Here is a 22,895-nt window from a genome sequence, read left to right as displayed (position 1 = left end):
AGTTCATCCTTGCCAATTTGGGTGATTTTCATTTATTTTTCCTTCCTAATTGCTGTGTCTAGGACTTCCAGTACTATGTTGAATAAAAGTGGTAAAATTGGGCACTCTTCCTGATCTTAGAGGAAAAGCTTTCAGTTTTCACCACTGAATACAACAGTAGCTGCGGGAGTTGTTGTAAATGGCCTTTATTATGCTTATGTATGTGCCCTCTCTCCCCACTTTGTTGAAAGCATTTATCACAAATGCGTGAATTTTTTCAAATGCTTTATCAGCATCTGAAATAATTGATGTATGTATTTTATGGCTCTAAACTTGAAATTTAATGATGTGTTAAGGACTCAAATCTTAAAGCCTAAAATTTTCTTTAAAGCACTAAGTTGTCTTTTACCTAGGTACTTGCCCAGGCTCCTTGGTAGTAAGACTTAGATCAATCTGCTGATGTTTCTGACAGTAGGGAAAAAATCTTGAACAGGAAGGAGAACTATAAAGGAACAAAAGCAGATAAAGTTTTTTAAAAAGAAACTGAGTGTTTATTTTTTATTAAAATTTCCAAAACTGTCAAAATCAATTATCTGCTTTCATATTAATCAAATAGCATTGGGCTTCCTGGTTAACACTCCCTGCACAAGAAAGTAAGTAAATAAATAAATACAATCTAAACAAAATGCCAATTAATAAGTATTTATTCTGCATATGAAAATGAAAATAATATCTTTAAACTATTTTGACACAATTTCCATTAAAAAATATCAGCTCCTTAGATGCTAAAGATATTTGAGATTACTATGCCATTTCAGTACTGAGAAGGGAAAAAAAAGCTATGAATATGGTTGACGGCATTGGAATACTAGGGAGAAGCCCCTAGTTTAACAGATCCTGTGGTGTAGCAATATAATTCTGTGAAGCTCTTCTTGGTAATGGCATATCTGTACATCCTGTTCCATGATATAGGATATCACATCAGAGATGCATTAGAGAGTGGAAAATGAGTATAACATAGACTTTTAAACCCACTTATTACACTTTCTTAGTTTACTATCTTTTACAAACAAATGGTTTTAATTTGAAAAACCATTTCATAGGGAAAGAGCATTGGTTTTGAACCACAAGCTCTTGGTTAACATCCTGTATCCAAATCTAAAACAGTGATGCTATGACCTGTCTCTCACTTTTGTTGTGATTATCAGCAAGGTTAACATTTGTAAAACATAGAAGTAATAGGTGCTCAATTAATTTTCTCCCAATTTCTTCTCTCCGATTCCACTGTGGCCTTTAAAAACATCTTTGGTAGACTTAATGACTAATGAATAAAGTTAAATAGAAGCAGCAATTCAAATCTTACTCTTTGAAGAGGCACCATGCAACAGCATAGAGACACATCATGAAAAGAACTCCTGTTATAGTTAGCACTGCAGGAATCCAGTTATCAGGGCTCCAATAATATGAAATCTTTATTAAGACAGAAGTGGTAATCTGAGGAACATAATAAATATTTTTAGGTATTTATAGTGGTACAAATGATAAAAATGAGTTATATATGCTGAGTAGAGTGTTTTGTACATTTCACTGTTTCTTCTTATATTAAAATGAGATTATCACCTGATACCTGAAAAAATTTTAAGAACACAAACATAACAAGTTATAAGGAATAATAAATTAACGTCTCTTTCTGCCACCAAAACCAAATGTCTTTCCTTAGAAGTCTATGTCTTTGTTCATAATATTGCCTCTTGACACCTTTTTCCTGTCTTGGTGAACCACTGGTGAAGGCTTGTTCACTTACCAACCAGGGTTATCCTCCATCATGATTTTGTAAACCTTATATCTGAAAAGAAATTACCACATATTTTTATTTGGATTTCTACTATAAGATGTAGAATAATTTACCACATTTATTTCCTTTAATTGTGACTCTTCTTCTGGGAAATAAAAGCCTATTAAATAAGGAACATTATTGCTTATCTGTAGAGATATGGATTCTGTAGAGTTCTTGGCACAGATAAGATATTAATGAGTTTTGGCAAAATGACCGGTTGAATGAATCAGAGAGTTCTGAACAGGACGAAGTATTATTTTTAAAAATGGCTTTGCCCTTTTTGTTCCCTATCATAAAAGCAGAAATTTTTTTTTTTCAGATAAGCTCCCATCTAAAACGTTACCATTTAATAATAAGCTGGTTATATAGTTTAACGTAGGTTTTAATTTCCATGATTGAGCAACATTACCAGCAGATGGCAGCATAAGATAGGCTACATCTAGTGAACACAGCCGTTAGGTGTACCATTGTTTCAAGTCAGTCATGGGTTGTTTTCACAGAAATCAAAAAAGGAAGATAGATCTTTGCAAACAAGGTAACACCAGCAGCAGTGGAAGAGAAACAGCATTACTTATATAAGTCAGTAAGAGGAATCCTGATTATTGAATTTTGGTAGTTGTTGGGATTAGATAACATGACAACACATTCTGTTTTGTACTACAATCTGGGCATGTCTGGACAAAGAAATAAAAAGACCAGACCAAGTTTCAGCAGTGTCAGTTGAAATATTGTGGCCTTATGTTCCTAAACAAATAATATATTGTATTTACAAGTGATAAACAGACCAAAAGGATGGCAATTTGGTGATGTCTTAATCACCTAGCTCTATTTTCAGCTCATTAAGATAAAATATACCAACCAAACATATTCGGAAAGAATGCCACTACTAATATAAAAAAAGAGATTCGTGGACTAAAACTGTGAAGTGAGCTAGCTTTCTTTCTTTCTCCTTTCCTTTCTTCTTTCCTTCCCTCCTTTTTCTCTCCCTCCCTCCTTCCCTCCCTTCCTTCTTTCCTTCCTTTCTTCCTCTCTCTCCCAATAAATATTTATTGAACACTTACAAAACCTAAACAATGGGCATCAGGATCACCATATAAAGGAAATTTGAAACTTTGAAACTAAAAGGGGTGGGAGTAGCATTTATTTAACAGCCACTATGTGCCATGATTGATGCTAAGCATTTTAGCTATGTTATTTCAGTTTCCTTTAATGCCAATCCCAAAAGATAGATAGGTGTTCATTGCTTCCAATTTACAATTGGGGAATGCAGTCCGGGGAGCTTCTGTGTGTTACTTAAAGTTGCACAGTTACTAAGTGGCAAAACTGGTGGTCACATATACGTTTGTGTGTCTCTAAAGACCACATTCTCTCCAGTAAATAATATTGTCTCCCAAGAAAATGAGGATATTATGAGAGTCTTGAGAAAAAAATCAATTCCTATACCACAGAAAAATAATTATAATTTTTTCATGGGAATTCAGCTGTATAAATTTAATTAAAGGGATTTGAAAATTGCATACAGGTTAGATGGAAGACTCATCCTTACTTTTTGTACTTGGTTTGCCTGAGAAAAACAGTAGACTCTGCAGCCTCTTTATTCTCTGTCTTTACTGCCCTGCTTCTCTCCCTCACACAGACCAAAAATATCTAGAGCTATAAAAAAGAAAGCCACATCTATTTTTTTCAATATTTCAAAGTCTAAGATGAGTTTATGTAACTCCGGGGTGGGGGAATATGTTCCCAGCCCTGGGAAAAATATCTTTGAAACCAAAATCAGTCAAAGGGAGAAATAAAGTGGGAGAATCTCATTTATTGCTTACAAGCAGTCATCCACTTCTGCTTGCCTGTGTCACTTGCAATCCAGCTGCAAAAAGGGACCCCACCCAACCTCTCGGGTCCTCTCTCCCCCTTGTAATCACCTATTGATATGAAGATGGACTACTTCTCTCCTCCCTACTGATATGGAGATGCACTAAGGCCAGGTGAGAGATTCTGGAAATACTGCAATTTTACCCACAGTTGCAATATTACTTTTTTTAAGGAATTATGTAAAAAGAGCGTAGTCTTTCTACAGGGATTAAATATAGTATTACTGAGTTGTATTTACATAACATTTACTACAAGAGCTTTCATGTCTCATTTGATCTTTGCAACACCCTTTGTGCAATACATATAGCTATTCTAATCCTTGTAGTAGTCCATGTGTTACCTGGTAGCTGCATCTGGAGAGGTGTCTCCCTGTGCACTAGGTGAAGCATGAGGAGAAACCCCAGCCTGGATGGGTAAGGATTCTTGACTCTGGACAAGAAAGAATTCTCAAACAGGTCAGATGAGGGTAGGTAAAGAAGGAACTCATTAAAGCAGGAGCAGCAGGGAATGCCAGTTGCCTTGCGGGCAGAAGAGAACAGGAAAGTGCAGAGGGAAAGAGGGAAAGTTCTCTGCCTGGGCAGATTCTCTTGCCAACTCCTGAAGTCTGGGTTACCTGTGTCTGCTTGGATCTGCATGGCATGGGGACTCGCCCCTACCACTCCAGGATTTGGGGGAGCCACAGAGAATAGGATGGAGTGAGATTATGTTTTGAGAACTTTCCAAAGAAAGGAGCTTTTCAGGTAGGCTACTAAGAGCAGATCGCACAGCTGCAGTTTCATCTGGGTCACCCAGGTGATGGAAACACACAGGCCCAAATCTGAGCTCTTAGCAGCCTCTTCCTACTTGTTAGGAGTAAAGCAGAGATAGAGTGAAGACTTGGAAATAAAATGAAATAGCAAAGAGACAAACTACAGTAATTGGAGCAGTGAGAAAACTTTATTTGAAAGTACTCATTTGAAGAAAGGAAAGTGTGGGCGTCCTCAGAGATGAGGCACACTGAAAGTTTGGGGATTCTGCCTTTTAAGTCTTTCAAAAAGGGCAGAGGGGAGGTTGTTGGGTGTAGGTTTGACTTGTGGTCTCAAGATGCTTATCTCTGGTGAGAGACACCATGTCTCCTTTCCTCTATTATTAGTCTTCCAGCTAATTTTGCTAAATAAACCTAACACTAGGGATTTACTTATCCCGTTCTTCTCCAAGATAGTGGTTACCCTCAAAGAGTGGGAACATATCAGTTAAGATTGCTCGCCCTGCCTTAAGGTGGGCTGTTTGATTACTGTCTGATTACCAGAGAATATGTTAGGAATTTTACTTCTTAACTCTCTGCTTTTTAAAATGGAATCTTAGCCTTAAGATGGAGTCCTTCCTGTTCTTACGATACTGTTTATTTCTCAGCATTTTTCATCATAGGCAGGAAAAGTTAACCATGAGGCTTGTCCCATGTCCCTGCCCTACCTCGCATGTACACAAAAAAGTGTTTAAATACGTATTATGTACAGGCTTGGCTCTCTCATTTACATATATTTTTTCAATTGGTGACTCAAAATAAGTTTTTAAAACAGGCTTTGGGGGTAGCATTTGATACTCCCAGTGCATCCATAGCACCTATTGTTTTAATTGATTTTAATTTTGGGGGGTCCCAAGTAGACAATAATCATAAGGACAAGGACACTCATCCCTGCCTTCTTGCAGTATCAACCTAACCAGCCTCGCTACCCATTCTTCTTCCAAAGCCCTTCTGTCCTTCACTCTGCCTGTATAATACTCATCCTGAAACTACTCATTTACACAATTCCCAGGAATCTAAATAGGCTTTGCATTGTCCATAAAACAAAGTCCAAAATTCACAACTTTGATTCCAGGCCTGTGTCAGTCTACCTAATATCTACCTTTCTGCGTTTACCTCTGGCCAACCCTCCTTAGATGGTCTTAGATAGTTCTTCTCCTTTCAGTAATAGATCATGTACTTTCACACCTGCATCCCCCATTTTCCACCATTTCTAAATGTATTTGCTTCTTACTCTACCCATCAAAGACCTACACAAATTTCAAATATGTCTTCTTGGAAACTTGTAATAATCTGTGATGTTGTCTGTATTACCTACCATATATTTATTTACTCTTTCTTTGCAGCACTTGTCTTAATGACTTGTAATCGATTAATTGCAAATAATTATATATGCTCACTGTGGTTTATAAGTCTTCATATTTTATGACTCCTGCTGATCTTTTCACATTATTTCACTTTTCTCTAACTCTACACTGGTCAGAAGATTGCTCAAACCTCAACCATTTCTTCCTGCTTCTAGTACTTACTAAGTCTGTGACTTTGCGAAAGTTACCTAAACTCCTAGACTCTCAGTTTTCTCCTTTGAATGTAAACAAAGAAGTTGAAACTTTGAATTTGATTAAATCACATAATTTTTTTAATTTAACCATGTGAAAATTTTATCTATTGGTAGATTTATAAGCCTAAATTTCATGACTAGGTAGGAAGTTCTATTAAAATATTAAGTAAACTGTTATCTTATAAGGAAAATTATTGACATTTCATTTACTTATCATATTCTAAAATTTCTGCAAATCATTTTAGATCATGTCTATATTACTGTGCAAGCTATTCTTGTTTTATTTTACATTTTAAATATAGGTTGAAACGTTTTTTGTATTGCTTATGGGCTTGCTTAAGCAGAAACCATGATACTTTTATAGTTGAAAAATTCAGCAGTTACTCCTCCGTGTCACGAGCATAAGGAGTGATGAAATAAATGGCTAAGGATTGACAGGACACTGGACTATGTATGTCATCAGACATTTATCTCACCATTAGGTAAATCACCAGTGAAAACAAAAGAATTTCCCATCTGTTATTTGTTCATGTACTAAGCTTCTCACAGCTGTGTGCAGTTAATTTGGTTTGATTCATAACCTTAATTACTTAACTTGTTATATGTTACAAAAAAGACAATAGCAATGTTCTTCCCTGTCATGAAGTCTTCTGTCATTGGGTATTAGAGTCACAGCAGATGTGCAAGGCTATAACCTAGCAGAGCACAATTTATATAGATCTTCTGACTTTTAAATTATTTTATTTAACTCTCATTGAACAAGTCTGCCAATAAGAAATTCTGATGCAATTTTATGTAATAGTTGCTTCTCATGCTGTGTATCAATACTTCAAGTAAAATATAGACCAGATTTCTATAGAACGTAAGTAATTTTTAGTGGTAAGACACTGGTAATTGAAACAGAAATGCTGTGGGTATTTTTTCCCATTTGCCGAAAGTATTATAAAAAGTAATAAATATTATCAAATACATTTTTAAAAATATTAGTATGTTAATGAAAAAAATTCCCCCATAGTCAGGAACTGCAAATGAGAAGGAGAGTGTAGAAAAAGAAACATAATTTTCCCTCCACCCATCCAGGTTCTAGGCTCAGCTTCCTCTGTAATAAAAGACAGATGAACAGAAAAAAAACAAAACAGTAGTTTAATAACATGTATAACTCCTATATCCCTGAGAGATGCCCAGGAAAACTGAGTAACTCCTGGACATGACCCATACCACTGTCTTAAATACCATCTCCAGCTAAAGACAAAAGATGTTGGTGGGTGGGAGAGCCGGCTGAGAGGCTAGCAGGGAAAGCACAATCAGCAAAGGTAAGGTTAGGTCTTTGCCTTTTCTGCTGATACATTTCTAGAGATTTGATCATCTTCCTCATCCTTGTACTTTCTGAGTCAGTCCTCCTAAGTCTTCCTGAGACGGAAGCACTTTACAAATGGGGAGCATAGGTAACTTCCACTCTGTTTGCAGAGCTTTCCCTGTGTCTGCTAGTTCTTAAAAGTATTCAGCCTAACGTCGAATAATCCTTATGCCAAAGAGCCATATTTTGGAGAGGCAAATTCTAGAGGTTGATAACCTTATCAGCCATCATTTATGTGTAATGTTTTCAAACAACCTGTTCTTGTGTTTTCAGCCAATTAATAAACATTTGTAAAATAACTAATATAATATACTACGTATTACCTCCTATGCTCTGGGTACTGCACTAGGAGAGTCTTCTGAAGTAGCTTTGAATAATCCCTATTGATAGATTAGAAACTGAGGCTCACAGGTGGTAAATAACCCAGTTTCACAGTTGTTTAAAAACAAAGGTCAAATAAGTAAATTTAAATATCAAATTGATTTTATTCAGTCATTGTGAATCAGGCAGCATCCATCTAGCAAACAGTAAAGACCTCCAAGGAACTTACAAAATGTAAGCCTTTTATAGGCAGATGGGGACAGAGTCAAGGAAATAGCATATTACCTCATCTTTCTTTGGGAATGGAAGGGGTCTATCAGGCAGATTACTTCATTATGCTGACCAGAAAATTCCAGACTGACTGGTTAAGATTACATTCCTGGGAAGGACTGAAACTGCAATTAAGTTACATACTAACCTTGGTTTGCTGATGTGGGGCTTAGCACAAATGACTCCATTTTGGGCCTGTTGTTTCTTTTTAACAGTTGTTGAGTGGAAGACCTAGGATTCAAACCAAGATCTTTCTTATTTCCAAGGCCACACTCTTTCTGTTACACAGCTTGGGCCTTAAGGGTGCTTATTATCTATGTAAATCTGTTTAGGCAGAATCTATGTGAAATCATGTTGATATTATTTCTTTCATTTCAAAACTTTTATTTGAAAAATTTACTTTCTTTTCTTTAGAAGGCCTGGTCATACTATGAATGAATGAGTATGGTGAAAGAATTTAAAAAGTGATGTTGTCAAAATATTTCCTGAGCATTCATATTTATTAAAAAATTAACTCTTTTTTTCTTTTACTAAGATATCACTACTAAAGCTTCTTACTCACTCTCATATATGAGGTGCTAATTAAATAACTATGTTATACAAATGAGAATAAATGCCAAAAAAAAAAAACCATGGAAAAATAATTTAAAAGTGTAAAGACAGAAACTCAAAGTAATTGTTTGCGCAACTTTAATTTTCCTAGAATTAAAGACAGGACCATTAGCAAAAACAATTTATTTAGGGAAGTAAAGTCTTTTTAATCAGTTATTTGTCTCACTTTGATTACCCATTTTATTATTCTTTTTGGTTTTTCTTATTTTTTTTATTTTGTTATCATTAATATATAATTACATGAGCAGCATTGTGGTTACTAGATTACCCCCATTATCAAGTTCCCCACTATATACCCCATTACAATCACTGTCCATTAGCATAGTAAGATGCTATAGAATCACTACTTGTCTTCTCTGTTGTACAGCCCTCCCCGTGAACCCCCACAATTATGTGCGCTAATCGTAATGCCCCTGATTCCACTTCTTCCTCCCTTCCTACAACCCCTCTAACCAGTCTCTTTCCCTTTGGTAACTGTTAGTCCATTCTTGGGCTCTGTGAGTCTGCTGCTGTTTTGTTCCTTCAGTTTTTTATTTGTTCTTATATTCCACAGATGAGTGAAATCATTTGATACTTGTCTTTATCCACCTGGCTTATTTCACTGACCATAATACCCTCTAGCTCCATCCATGTTGTTGCAAATGGTAGGCTTTTTTTCTTCTTATGGATGAATAATATTCTATTGTGTATATGTACCACCTCTTCTTTATCCATTCATCTACTCATGGACACTTAGGTTGCTTCCATTTCTTGGCTATTGTAAATAGTGCTGTGATGAACATAGGGGTGCATATGTCCTTTTGAGATGGGAAACTGCATTCTTAGGGCAAATTTCTAGGAGTGGAATTCCTGGGCCAAATGGTATTTCTGTTTTTAGTTTTTTGGAGAACCTCCATACTGCTTTCCACAATGGTTGAACTAGTTTACATTCCCACCAGCAGTGTAGGAGGGTCTCCCTTTCTCTGCATCCTTGCCAGCATTTGTTGTTCCTATTCTTTTCTATGTTGGCTAACCTAACTGGTGTGAAGTGATATCTCAGTGTGGTTTAAATTTGCATTTCCCTGATAATTTGCTCTGTGGAGCATCTTTTCATGTGCCTGTTGGCCATCTGAATTTCTTCTTTGGAGAATTGTCTGTTCATATACTCCGCCCACTTTTTAATCAGGTTATTTGCTTTTTGGGTGTTGAGGCATATGAGTTCTTTATATATTTTGGATGTTAACCCCTTGTTGGATATGTCATTTACAAATATATTCGCCCATACTGCAGGATGCCTTTTTGTTCTGCTGATTGTGTCCTTTGCTGTACAGAAGCTTTTTAGCATGATGTAGCCCCATTTGTTCATTTTTTATTTTGTTTCCCTTGCCCAAGGAGATGTGTTCAGGAAAAAGTTGCTCATGTTTATATTCAAGAGATTTTTGCCTCTGCTGTCTTCTAAGAGTTTTATGGTTTCATGACTTGCATTCAGGTCTTTGATCCATTTCAAGTTTACTTTTGTGTATGGGGATAGACAATAATCCAGTTTCATTTTTCTGCATGTAGCTGTCCAGTTTTGCCAACATGGGTTGTTGAAGAGACTGTTATTTCCCCACTGTATTTCCATAGCTCCTTTATTCTATATGAATTGGCCATATATGGTTGGGTTTATATCTGGGCTCTCTAGTCTGTTTCATTAGTCTATGGGTCTGTTCTTGTGCCAGTACCAAATTGTCTTAATTACTGTGGCTTTGTAGTAGAGTTTGAAGTCAGGGAGTGTAATTCCTCCCACTTTATTCTTTCTTCTCAGGACTGCTTTGGCTATTCGGGTCTTTTGTGGTTCCATATGAATTTTAGAACTATTTGCTCTAGGTCATTGAAGAATGCTGTTGGTATTTTGATAGGGATTGCATTGAATCTGTAGATTGCTTTAGGGAGGATGGCCATTTTGACAATATTAATTCTTCCTAGCCAAGAGCATGGGATTTATTTCCATTTATTGGTATCTTCTTTAATTTCTCTAATGAGTGTCTTATAGTTTTCAGAGTATAGGTCTTTCACTTCTTTGGTTAGGCTTATTCCTAGGTACTTTATTTTTTTTGATGCAATTGTGAATGGAATTGTTTTTCTGATTTCTCTTTCTTTCTGCTAGTTCATCATTAGTGTATAGGAATGCAACACATTTCTGTGTATTAATTTTGTATCTCACCATTTTATTATTCTTAAAGTCCTTGTGACTTGCCTTATATTTTGTAGAATATTAAATACACTATTTATCTGTAATTTATATATAAATTCAAAATAAATCAATTATACTGTTTCCAAAGAAAATTATGTTTTATTTTAAAATGAAATAGTGTTAAATTAATATCAATATACTTAAATATTCAAGTATGTGAAATGTCACATGAAAAAATTTCTAAATACATATCATGAATCTGAGCAGTGTTTTATACTTATACTTTTGCCTAGCTTTTTTTAAAAGTTTGATTTAGTGTTCTTGCATAAAGAAACTCAGATATAACAGATAGTTACAGGTTTTTTTTAACTGGAAATGGTATCACAACTTTGGGGACTTCCATGTATGAATTTCAGTCCATGTGATGAAATCACAATCTTATATTTTTACTATATGAAGAAGGGTGTTTATAAGTGTATTCTTTCCTAATGCATATAAGCCACCAATCAAGAAATTAATATAAGTCATTTTCTCTTTTTAATTAGGTAAGACACTATTTTCCTTAAAAATAAACCCTAGCTCTTCCTTTAAGTTGCTCAGGAAGATGTATCATATAACTTTAGGCAATAGCATAGTCAAGTAGAATCAGAAAAGGAAATATGTATCAGTTTTCTAGGATGTAATCTGCTTAGGAAGTGGTAGACAGAGTCATGCCATGCTGGTTTTCCCTACCTCTGCCTACACCTTTTAAATAATTCATTCCATAAGTCTTCTGTAACTTTATGTCTATTTCTTACTGGGAGTCAGAAGGACACAAAGACCAAGAAATACATGAATGTAAAATGTGATTCTCACTGTATTCATAGAGTCTGTTTTCTTGTTTTCTTATAGGCATATAACTGTAGCACATAAAAAACATGGAAATAAATGCCCCAACAGTTACATAATTCATGTCACTTCTAAACATAGAATAAAGTAAAATGTTTTGAGGGTTGCCAAAACTTTATTGCCTAGCCACACCTGAAGAAAAAATGGTGACTTAGCTACTTAGTTCCCATGTCTGTAACTTAAGATGGTTCATAGATAGAAGCTCAATAACAGAATAACTCAAGATAGGAATCAAAGATATCCATCTTCTCTACAGGTCCAAAGGGAATTTTTATTGCTCTTTCACACAGAGGTAAACACAAACATCATACCTTGCACAGATCAATCAAGTTTAAGAAATACAGTACTAGTGAAATAGTGGAGAAAACATGGCCTCTGGAAATAAACAGATCTGGGCTGAAATCATGACTGTCACTTAAAGTGGACAAGTTAATTCTTGTTTGGAACAATGCTTCATAGTAGCATTGCTATGAAGAATAAATATACCTATGCAAATTTATAACATTTAATAGGTAATTAATTAGTGACCATATTACCATTACTAGTGTGTATTATTTCTTCATATTAGAAAAAGTCAAAAAAAAACAAGAGAAATTTAGTTCAAGGGTGGGAGATGTTGGGTGATCTTACAAATACCACAACAAGCTCCACTTTCTAAGCATACAAGGCAAAATGGGTGTTAAAGCACAGCCCATGGCAAATAACATAGCTCTTTAATTTCTTCTGTAATTTTGAATAGATAGAAATGTGAAGATTAAACCCAGGTCAGCAGAAAGTGCTGGTGTCATCTATGGATACTCTGACCTATAAAAATATGGGTATAGTGCTCTATTATTTCATCCTTTGAAATGAGGGCTGAGAAAGCAAAGTAAATTCTCTTTCATTTTTGAGTAGCTAAATGTTTACTTATCATACATAAGTATTTACTAATCTCTCTTAAATCTTATTCCGACCCAGTTTAAATTTCTTCTGCCCTCCTATATCTACTAAAGAATAAGATGGACAGACCAATAGTGTGCTGGTAAACTTCAAAAAGCAAAAACAAAACAAAATAAAACATAGGTATCCTAGTGTGTAGCATGTACCAATTTCTGTAGGGTTAATATAACCACCATAACTAATTTCAAGCTACTACAGGCTTACAACCAGACCACAAAATTTCTGAATATTTAACAATAGACTCTCATTAGCTTAAACAAGCCAGCTCCTACACCCCACTGTTCCAAATTACCAGATGAAAACAAAGTTTGAGACATATTTAATTGGAAATTATCTTGTGAGGTATATGCTAGTAAATAATTGATCTTTGATGTGTCAAAGGCAGCCTTGGAAAGTAATATGCCTCTTCAGTGAGCACAATGGTGTAGAAAACATGAAAAGTTATAAAGACATACCTTTCATCTCGAAGCATAGTAATATCCCCAGAATTAGTTTTCAAATTCAGATTAAATGAAATACACTGAACAATTCCTATTTTGTTACTCTATGCGTTGAATACCCCTTTTTCAGTCATCATCGGTTGGTTAAAAAACTTCATTGTATAGATACACATCATTAAACATGGATAGGTTACCAGGATAAATGGATGAAAAGATTAGACAGTTATTTATAGAGACTTTCTCCTTTCTACTTTTACCCTCTGCACTATTTATGCTCAAGTCAGAGTAAAAAAAACATAGCTATAAATTAGTATGATTTAAGATTTCTACTATCATCTGTATTTTGAAAATGGATATTAATTGTCTTTTTATTATGGAATTTAATTTGCTGCATGCTGATAGTTTCAGGAATTTTGATTCATAATTCTTTGGGGATTATATTTGCAGGAAATGGTGTCTAGCCAGTTACCTCATTGTCTCTTTAGCTGATCTGGACTTGGACAAGTTTAATTCAGTTCATGAAACATGACTTAATTTCTTTCTTCTTCTCTACCTGCTCTGAGAGGGACCTCTGAATAGGCAGGTAGGGGTTCAAAGACAAATGTTAATAAGGAGACAATTTACAGCAGTTCTTTTTATTTTACTTAGTTTAGAGTTGGGCTTATTTATTATTAACCTCTTCAAGTCTTTCTACATTTAAGATAAAAGGAATTCTTCCTATTTTCCTTTCTAAGCTTCAAGGTGTTATTTTACCTATTGTACTATCTGTAACAGCATGCTAAGAGTTAACATATTTAAGGAATGTATTATGTAAAGTTTTCTCTACAGTTATTTTAGTGGTTTATATTGCTTTGTTTACTTTATAATAATATAAATATATTTTGTTCTTGGGAACATTATTTTACAAATTCAGAAGCATTAATAAACCCTTGTTTTCAGTCAGGAGGATTTCTTAATCTGAGTTCCATGTTGAGTTTTACAACCTGTGAGTATATGTGTATATTATTCTGAAGAAAGAGAGAAACCATAGCTTTTATCAGATTCTCCAACAGTTCATGAATCCCTCCTACCACCAGTTAAGAATACCTCTCATATATTATATGGCATTGCCCATATACCAATTACATACCTCTCATATAGCATATGGCATTTTCCTTTAACTTATCAAGTACCATAGTTGATACTGTAAAATACGCAGAGGTCTTTATTGAATTTCTTCACTAGATTACAATTATGGGATGCCCTATTTTTTTTCAAGAGCCTAGAAGAATATTTTGAAAAATAATATACACTTACGTGAATTTCATGCTGAACATGTATGTCTCCTATCATATTTATAATATGATTGAATTTATTTTTAACTACTTTAAGTTATTTATTCCCAGGCCTTAATTTCTTTATAACTCATAGACACACATTGTTAGCAGTCTAGCTTTAAGAATGTTCTATTTTTGCAATGGGATTTTATAGTTATATGTTAGAAGCAGATAAAATTCTGGCAGTATATTCTAACCACTTAGAAATGTTTTAAAGTTTTCGTATCTCATTCAACATTCTAAATTAGATCTGCCTTATAATAAAAAAACCTACAGTCTATTAATAACAGCTAAAGCCCAAGAGAAATTCTCTTTCCCACGATATAGTACACAAATTTCCAACACAGTAAATTGTGAATTCTATTGTGTTTGTATATTTCACATGTAGTACTTAACCTCCACATGAAGTATCACTGCCTTATTTCAAGGCCTACCTCTTTCATATGGATTATTAAAAAAAGATTGCAACTGGTTTCATGGATACTGTTTTCTCCATTCACCAATCTTCCTTTAATATTTTCTTAACACTTATTCAAAAAATCACTCACACTTATCAGATATAGCTGATCTTATCACCCTTCTGTTGAAATATCTCTTTAGGTCCTCTCTGATTGGAAGATAAAGTTCATATTACTTAGGATGATGTACAGAAATCTTCCAATTTTTCCCACTACTTTTCTAAACCTGAATTTTCATTATTTAAGTTGGATTCAGTATTTTGAGTTGGATATTCTATTATTTATAACTAGAAGGGTTTTCTCTGACATATTCAGTTTTGTACTCCAACAACTAGCACAAAGCTTGGCAAGCAATGCAGTTGAAAATTAGACAAATATCTGGAGAGATAGGTGATCTTTATCTTTATAGGATAATTTTATAACACTCAAATATAAATAATAGCTACTAGTAATATATTAAATAAACCTCTAGAAACATTAGCTTTTTAAAACCTATCTTAAGATAAGCAGGTGCTTTTGTGTGTGTGTTTGCTGACTCTCAAGAAAATGGAAGTTATAAATAACCTGTTTAGGTACCATTTTCTCTTCCTGCACAATGGATTAATTGAACTATAGCATTTCTAAGGTTACTTCTGGTTTAATAGTACTTTTTGAAAAGAGAGGCACATATATCTCCCTGTAGATAGGTGTGTGTTATTTAGGTACAAGTATAAACATAAAAGCTGATATGGCTTATGTAGAATAGTACAGACCATTTGTCACAATCCTTGGGAGTACATTCCTAAATCACAGGTTGGTAATCACTTCCAGGTAGCATTAATTGGTTTGCTGCTTTTAGCAAGCTTAGTGTAGTTTGCCAAGAGAATTATATGGATTACAATTCCACTAAACCACAAATCTAAAAATCCTTTCACATTTTGCTGCAGAATTTGTTTATTCTGTATTTTATATTTTATTACAACTATTCTTCTTTGCTAGATTTTGCTTTATTAATCAGGGATTTCAGTGGAGAAATCCATGTGTTAACACGTTGGATTGTTTTACACCATGGTACAGGCTAAAATGATCTCTCCCAAAAGAGCAAGATCCAGCAGATAAGAAAGACTTAGAATAGATAGATGAGGTTCATATTGAGCCAGAAATGGAAAACAATACATTTTAACTGTTTGAAATGTTGCTGTAAAATCCTACAGTATTACTGATGTTATAGCTAGGTCTTATGTAGTATTTACTTGATTTATCAAATGATTTGAATATATATTTGTAGAATGTGAAAGAAAGTTGTATGGTCACATATCCTTGGGTAGGAGAAGAGACTAAGAGCTAATTTACTGAGTGACCAGGAGAATATTTATGCTTAAAATAATAAATTGCAGGTTTTGACTGTATAAAATATATTATTAAAAGCTCCAAAGTAGACAGTTTTAGTGAGGCTACAAAGTAAGTGAGACTATTTTGTTTGTGAGGATTATTTGTGGAAAAATTTGCACATTAAATGCTAATAGTTTAGCAAAGTTTATAAGCATCTGGGATTATTTCCTTTTCAATTATTACACAAGTTTTTTTTTGTGACGCCTAACGTATATAAGGAAGTTTAAAAAAAGTACAATAATCCACCTGATATCCATAACACAATCTCAGTGATTGCCAATTTATGCCCATTTTTGTTTAAACTTGCTTACACTTAATCTTTTCCACTAAATTTTTCTGAAGCAAAAGTCACAAAGTCAAATAGCCTGTCATTTCATCCATAATAAGAATTTCTTAATTCTAATGTATTCAATTTTCTAAAAATTTTCTTTTGGGTATTTTTTTTCTTATTTAATAAATCTTTTCCTACCCCCAAATTATTAAGGTATTCTCTTATATTCTTTCTAAAATTTAATGTATATGCTTATTTTTGCCACTTGAAGTCTACTGTCCATCTGGACCTAATTTAAGTTTGGGATCATTCCTATCTTGTCCTTGTACATGCCAATTGCCCCACAGTATTTACGGAACCCATCATCTTTTTAGCACTGCTCTATAGTGCCACACTTCACATAAATCATAGGTTCATGGTTATTGTGGATTATTAGCTGAACTCTCTATTCTGCCCTCCTGTCTTAATTACTGTATTTTATATTGGAAATAAAGTAAATTCTTTCACCTTGATTTGTTTAAATCAAATTTATTGGCAAGATCCTTCAGAGTATTCTCTTAGGATTCTTTTTCTGAAGAGTTGCAAGACCTAAGGACATTCCCTTTTTCTTCCTGACATTAGTATAGTATGATTTCACTGTTGTCTTTATTAACCTCCTCAGAGTAATGTAGATTTTATTATTATGTTCACATAATCAATTTTTACATTGCTTATATATATTTGCTTTCTATTTCATTAATTTTAGTTATCTCATTATTTTATTTTAAAAATTTCTGAGTTTCATTGTGCTGTCTTATTTCTAACTTCATAAGAAGTGCAGTTTTAAATAACATAGAGGGAAAAGTTGAAGTGTTAAGGAGATAGGTAATATTTTTAAATGAATGATAACAAAAATACTACATACTAAAATTTGGGAGATGAAGTTAAAATGGTACTTATGGGGAAATACATTGTCTTCACTTCTGTTTTAACTTCATCCCACAGTTTTATTATGCAGTATTTTCATTTATCCATTTCAAAATATTTTCTATTCCCTTGTCTTCTGAAGATATAGTGAATTCTCTAAATACCTGTTCACTTTAATCTTTAGCATAAATATTTAAGATCACAGATAATACCAAACATCATTTCAATTAACTGAAATGTGTTGAGACTTGCTCTATAGCCTAATATATGATCAAATTTTGTAAATGTTCAAAAAACATATATTTCATAATTGTCAGACACAGTGTTTATATGTTCTGTATGTCAATATGATCAAGTTTAATTTCATTAATTGTTTTTTCTAATTTCTAGATGCATTTGATATATTTTCAAATATTCTATGTTACTTTCATAGTCTCCAATACCCCAAACCAAATTTCAAACTTGGTTTATATCTCTTGAACTTAACAGGCATAATTATATTACAGTTAGTTTTTAAAAATTTCTGAAATTACTGTGAATCTGTTTCTGCTTTTTGTGGTTTTGTTGCCTCTTGGTTATGGCATCTTATTTTCTCATGTGCCTGACTATATTTAATCATGTAGTGTTTACTGGATTGAAAAATTGTTAGAAATAATTGGAGGCCTAGGATACTGTTACCTTCCCATGAAGAGAATTTTAATTTCCTTCTGCTAGGCTCTTGGGAGCATTACCAGTCCTACACCACTGTAATCCAATTTTTTTGTTTTCTTTGGATCAAGAATATTCAAATTGCATTATGATGATTTTGTATAGCTAATGCAAAACTTCTTGACTGTGAAGTCAAGCAATGGGAGGAATTTTCTGTGACTTGTTCAACAGATGGCTATTTTAATTCAAATATCTTTCATTTTGTTAGCTCAGTTATATAGAGAACATCATAATAATGTTAGTAAGGGCAGGATATGAATATCTACTTGGCTGTTTTAAACTCCACCTGTTTGAAATCAAACAGCATATTCCACACAAACCAGTTCTATCACATCATTGCTTTTGTCTTTATTTCCACATTAGCAATGTTAATGAGGTGCTGTGAGTCTTTCTGCTGTGAAAATGTTATAAATTTCTGTCTTCTTAATCATACAGACTTCTCATCTTTACATTCAAGATGTCCCATGCTGAAATGTTTTACATATTCACAGTGAGCGTCATTTTCCTGACACAAATCTAGCCCCCAGCCTCACTGCTCTCTCAACATTCTCCAGAATATATTATATTCTTTCCAGGGTAATTCTACTCCTTCTCCTTACAAAGCTTTTCTTCTATGTACTTGAAAAAAGAAAAAGAATATTTGTTCTTGAAGAACTACATTATTTTTCCCTCCTCTATTTATGGAGAACTTACTATAGCAGCCCAAATAAACTTACTTTAGTTTCAACCTCAAAGTTAAATAATTTCACTTTTATTTGACACGGTCTATTATATATTTAAATTAGCCTAAATGAACACCTGTCTTCCAGTGAGACTGTATACCTTTAAAGGAAACAAATGCCATGTATTTTTATAAACCTTATATGGCGCTATGCATATAAGAAAACCTTCATGAAATTTCATTTTAATAGCGAAAAGTATACTATGATGAGAGTCAACCGAATTACTAGAATATAAATTAAATACTAGCACAAGAGCCTATAAAAATTATTAACATTGATGTATTTGCCTTGACTCAAAATAATAACTGATAGCTACAATAATTTTTCCTAATTTTGATGGTATGAATTCTAATGTATTAAAGTAAATGTTTCATTGTTGTCTTTCATTGCCAAAATATAAGTATAACTCTTATAAGAGTTCCCAAATACATTCTGTGTTTATTAATAATTCATACTACTTTAGAATGATATTTCATCATCAAGTACTTACTGTAGCTGTAGTTGTTTTTGTGGAAAAAGTTGGCTGCAGTGTGGTCCAAGGAAACACATGAATTATGACTGTTGTAGTGGCTGACAGCTGACTAGCTTTTTTCCCACCTAATTCATCAGTAACTTCAATAAGTAGCTGGAAAGTCATAGGATCCTGAGTCCCTTGATACACATCATAGTGGAAATTCTGAGTGGTGGCCAGAGAAGGAGGATCAACACCTTGTCTCCAAAGTGTGAATTGATTATTTGTATTTCCTGAGAATGATGAAGTAATAAAACAGAAATAAAACTACATTATATATTCTATTATTTCTATTGTCTCACTTAAGTTCTTATTTAAAAATATCATGATATCTTTCCAACAGTTATAAAATATCTCACATGGGCATCTTTTAAATAGCATAGGAGTGACTTATTTGAAATCATGTCTTACCTCCAACAATTGAATAGCTCAGCTCTTCCTGTGGAGAATCTTTGTCTGAACAGTTGAGCTGAATAAAAGGAATCTTAATTGTAGAATTAATCTGAGTTTCCAGATGTGGTGGGTTACATATCGGAGGCTCATCATTCATATTCTATAACACAAGGACATTATCTATTTTAGAGTATGTGTTAAAAATCTTGCCATATCTAATCAGTTACTGGTTTAACTTTTATTACTCATTATTTTCACATTCACAGTATTGCTCAAGCATACTTTTACAATTCATCATAATGAACTTACATTTGAAGACTACATTTTAGTGTTTCGTTAAAGAAACTTTGATGTTTGGGGTTATCCAGCAGTATAGTCCATGTTCTATTTTGAACTTTTTGAATGAGGAATTAATTTTTAATAAATGTCTATTTCCTGTGTAATACTGTTAAGTTACTTGAAACAGTTATGAGATTATTGAATTCTAAAAATAGATTGGAAACTAAATTATCTATTCTAATCACTTCCATTTAATTCAGGAAAAATATGCCAAGCCTTCTCTTAAACAATTCCTCAGAAGGGATACTGACTACCTAAAAGGAAGCATATTCACTGTTGGAGAACTTTACTTGTTTGAAATAATCATTTTTATTGACTCAAGTATTTTTTGCTTGCAAATTCAACCTGTTCTTCCTAGTTTTTTGTTCTGAAGAAACTCACTATCTAGTTGGCCATGTGACTTATATTTCAAACATGTGGGAGATTCTAACAATTAGATTGAAAGGGGAATTATCTCCGGGAATGTTCCAGTTTTAAGGTTCTTTTACTCTATAATCTGGAATAGAAACATGTCTGATGAGCTGCTTACCACTACCTCCCCTTTTGTCACCTGTAACAGATATTGTAATCCATCCACTCTCCTGAAGAATATAAATATCATCTCAAGAGATTTTTTCAAAGCAGTACTCAATGAAGACTACCAATTTGTCAGAATGGAATGTGAAATGAAACCATTTTGTTTTTGATTAAAGAAAATGAAATGCCTAATTCTATTTATGCTTTCCTTCTTTTCCTTAGTAATATTTCTTCAACATCCCTGGGTGCCTTTGTTTTGAAGTCAGTTCCTTTGAAGCCACCTGAGATTGCAAAGCAAATTCTACCCTCTTTTTTTTCTCTCCCCAGTGCAATGTAGCATGGTTTGTTAGAATGCCCATTGGAAGCCATAAAGGACCCTTACTAATATTTAAGTTCTGGTCTACTAATTAATTACAAATACCATTAAAATTAAAGCCTTGATAACCATATTTCCCTGAAAATGAATCACCATTAGTCTCAGTCTCCCTCTTCAAAAATAATCCAGAAAGGGAAAGAGAGAGCATCTGTTCTTTCACAATTTCTCACAGCTGCTTAAGTAATAATAACTACCCCATGATATGTAATATTATTATCCTTATACAGAAAGTGAAAAGAAATAAAATAGCATAGACAGCTATAAGTGTATAGGAACTGGAATTCAAAAACAAGCATCTCTAGAACCCATGCTTGTAACCTGTGTTCTATATGGTTTCTCAATTTAATACTGCTTTGTACATAATCATAACCAGAGTTTATAGTATTATGACACTAACCTATTCTGTGTTATCATAAAAAGTCCCTTCTACTCTTTAAAAGATGTTCTGGAATGGTGAGAAGTCACTGCAAGAGGACTTTTTAATCTTTTAAATGATGGTTCAGTTTTTATGTACCCTTAAAACATTTCCAGTTTAAGAAATTTTCTTATGTGTTTCATAACTTCCTCATATTTGAGTTGAAATTTATTAAAATCCCAAATAGGTTCCTCTTGCTAATCAAAGAGTATTTTTTTAATGACCTGAACATATTTTAAACATTTTAAAGAAAAATGTTGGTTACAAAAGCAATATATTTTAAATATAAATACCTCCCCTCTCCTCACCTGTAAGACATTGCTAATCCTCTTTCTCTGTGAAAAAAAAATTATTTCCCAGTACTCAACATAAATTTTCTTTCTTTTCCTATTAGATTATTTTTTTCCATTTTAGTGAAAAGGAAAAACACACACAGATATATTTTGGAAAAATGCCTATATAAAACCAGATACAGAAAAGACATTGGAGGCACAAAAAGAAAACTTTGCAGAATGGATAGTCAGTACATATATTAAGATGGTAGGTGGAAGTTATTGCTATGTCAAAATAAAATTTTTTCTCATCATTATCTGTATTATTGTATGTCCTTACATTCTGATTTCCCTGGAATATAATATATGAATTCAGAAAAACTATTTTGGTAATAGAGAATATCATTTTAATATTCAGGTACACTGAACTCTACTCAGTAGTATCTAGGAATGTCATGTGTAGTAACGCTTTATTAAAATATCACACTACCTCTAAAATCCATACCAGGAAGATGATATTCTTTCTATGTAATGAGTGTTTACTAACCCAACATGAAGTAAGAGGAATGAGTGTTTCAGGAAGCCCTATTATCTGGACCAAGTGGTCTGTGCAGGTCTCCTCCTTTTGAGAGTGGGACTGCTCAGATATGGATGGATAGTTTGATGTAAACTATAGAGGTATTATATATATGTAACATATATATGTAGCAATATATAACTAAACACACACACACACACACGCACACACACACACACACACATATATACATATCTGTATCCAGTGGCTCAGATCCTGTGATTGCAGAGCAGCCAAGACGATTTAGATGCTCAAAACTGGATATTGGCAGGGTTCTTAACCTCTGCAGCATTGTATGATGTATTCTCTCAATGTAAAATTCATGTCTCACACTTATTTTCTTATTGGACTCATTCATTCATTTACCTTTTTCCCTTATCCTCAAGTTACACATTTGTGAAATAAAACGGGTATGTTGGAGTCTAATACTATTAATTGAATATGTGGTAGCTCTTTCATAAAGATTATATAAGAAAATGTATTACTGTAAAGTCTCACTCTAAAGTGGAATAAAATAACACTTAGGACCTCTGATGGTTTTATTATGGATGTTGAAGCATAGTACAATCACTGCAGTATAGGGTGAATTTACAGACCAGAATTGGTAAAGCTCTATGAAAAAAAAAACAACAACTGTGGTTATAAGGACAAGATCAAACGGTAAGGGCATGAGTTGAATTGAATTTACTCATGAATTTTCCTATGAAGTTTGTTACTTTTAAAATTTATTCA

The 22,895-nt window shown here is 33.5% G+C and overlaps 1 protein-coding gene across 1 annotated transcript in view; it reads right to left on the bottom strand.

Moving 5' to 3' along the window:
- Positions 1-1,338: 1,338 nt before the first annotated feature.
- LOC118972986 (cadherin-related family member 4-like) overlaps positions 1,339-22,895 on the bottom strand; it is a 105,538-nt gene continuing 83,981 nt past the window's right edge. The window contains exons 17-19 of the mRNA XM_037021451.2: positions 19,687-19,828; positions 19,255-19,508; positions 1,339-1,473 (exon numbers count right to left, since the gene is read on the bottom strand). Of these exons, the coding sequence (XP_036877346.2) occupies positions 1,339-1,473; positions 19,255-19,508; positions 19,687-19,828 (531 nt within the window). The remainder of the gene's footprint in view (positions 1,474-19,254; positions 19,509-19,686; positions 19,829-22,895) is intronic.

Source organism: Manis javanica, chromosome 6 (genome assembly GCF_040802235.1).
Source record: "Manis javanica isolate MJ-LG chromosome 6, MJ_LKY, whole genome shotgun sequence".
NCBI lineage: Eukaryota > Metazoa > Chordata > Mammalia > Pholidota > Manidae > Manis > Manis javanica.
The sequence above is the reverse complement of the archived record's forward strand: the minus strand, read 5'-3'. Positions and strand labels throughout refer to the sequence as shown.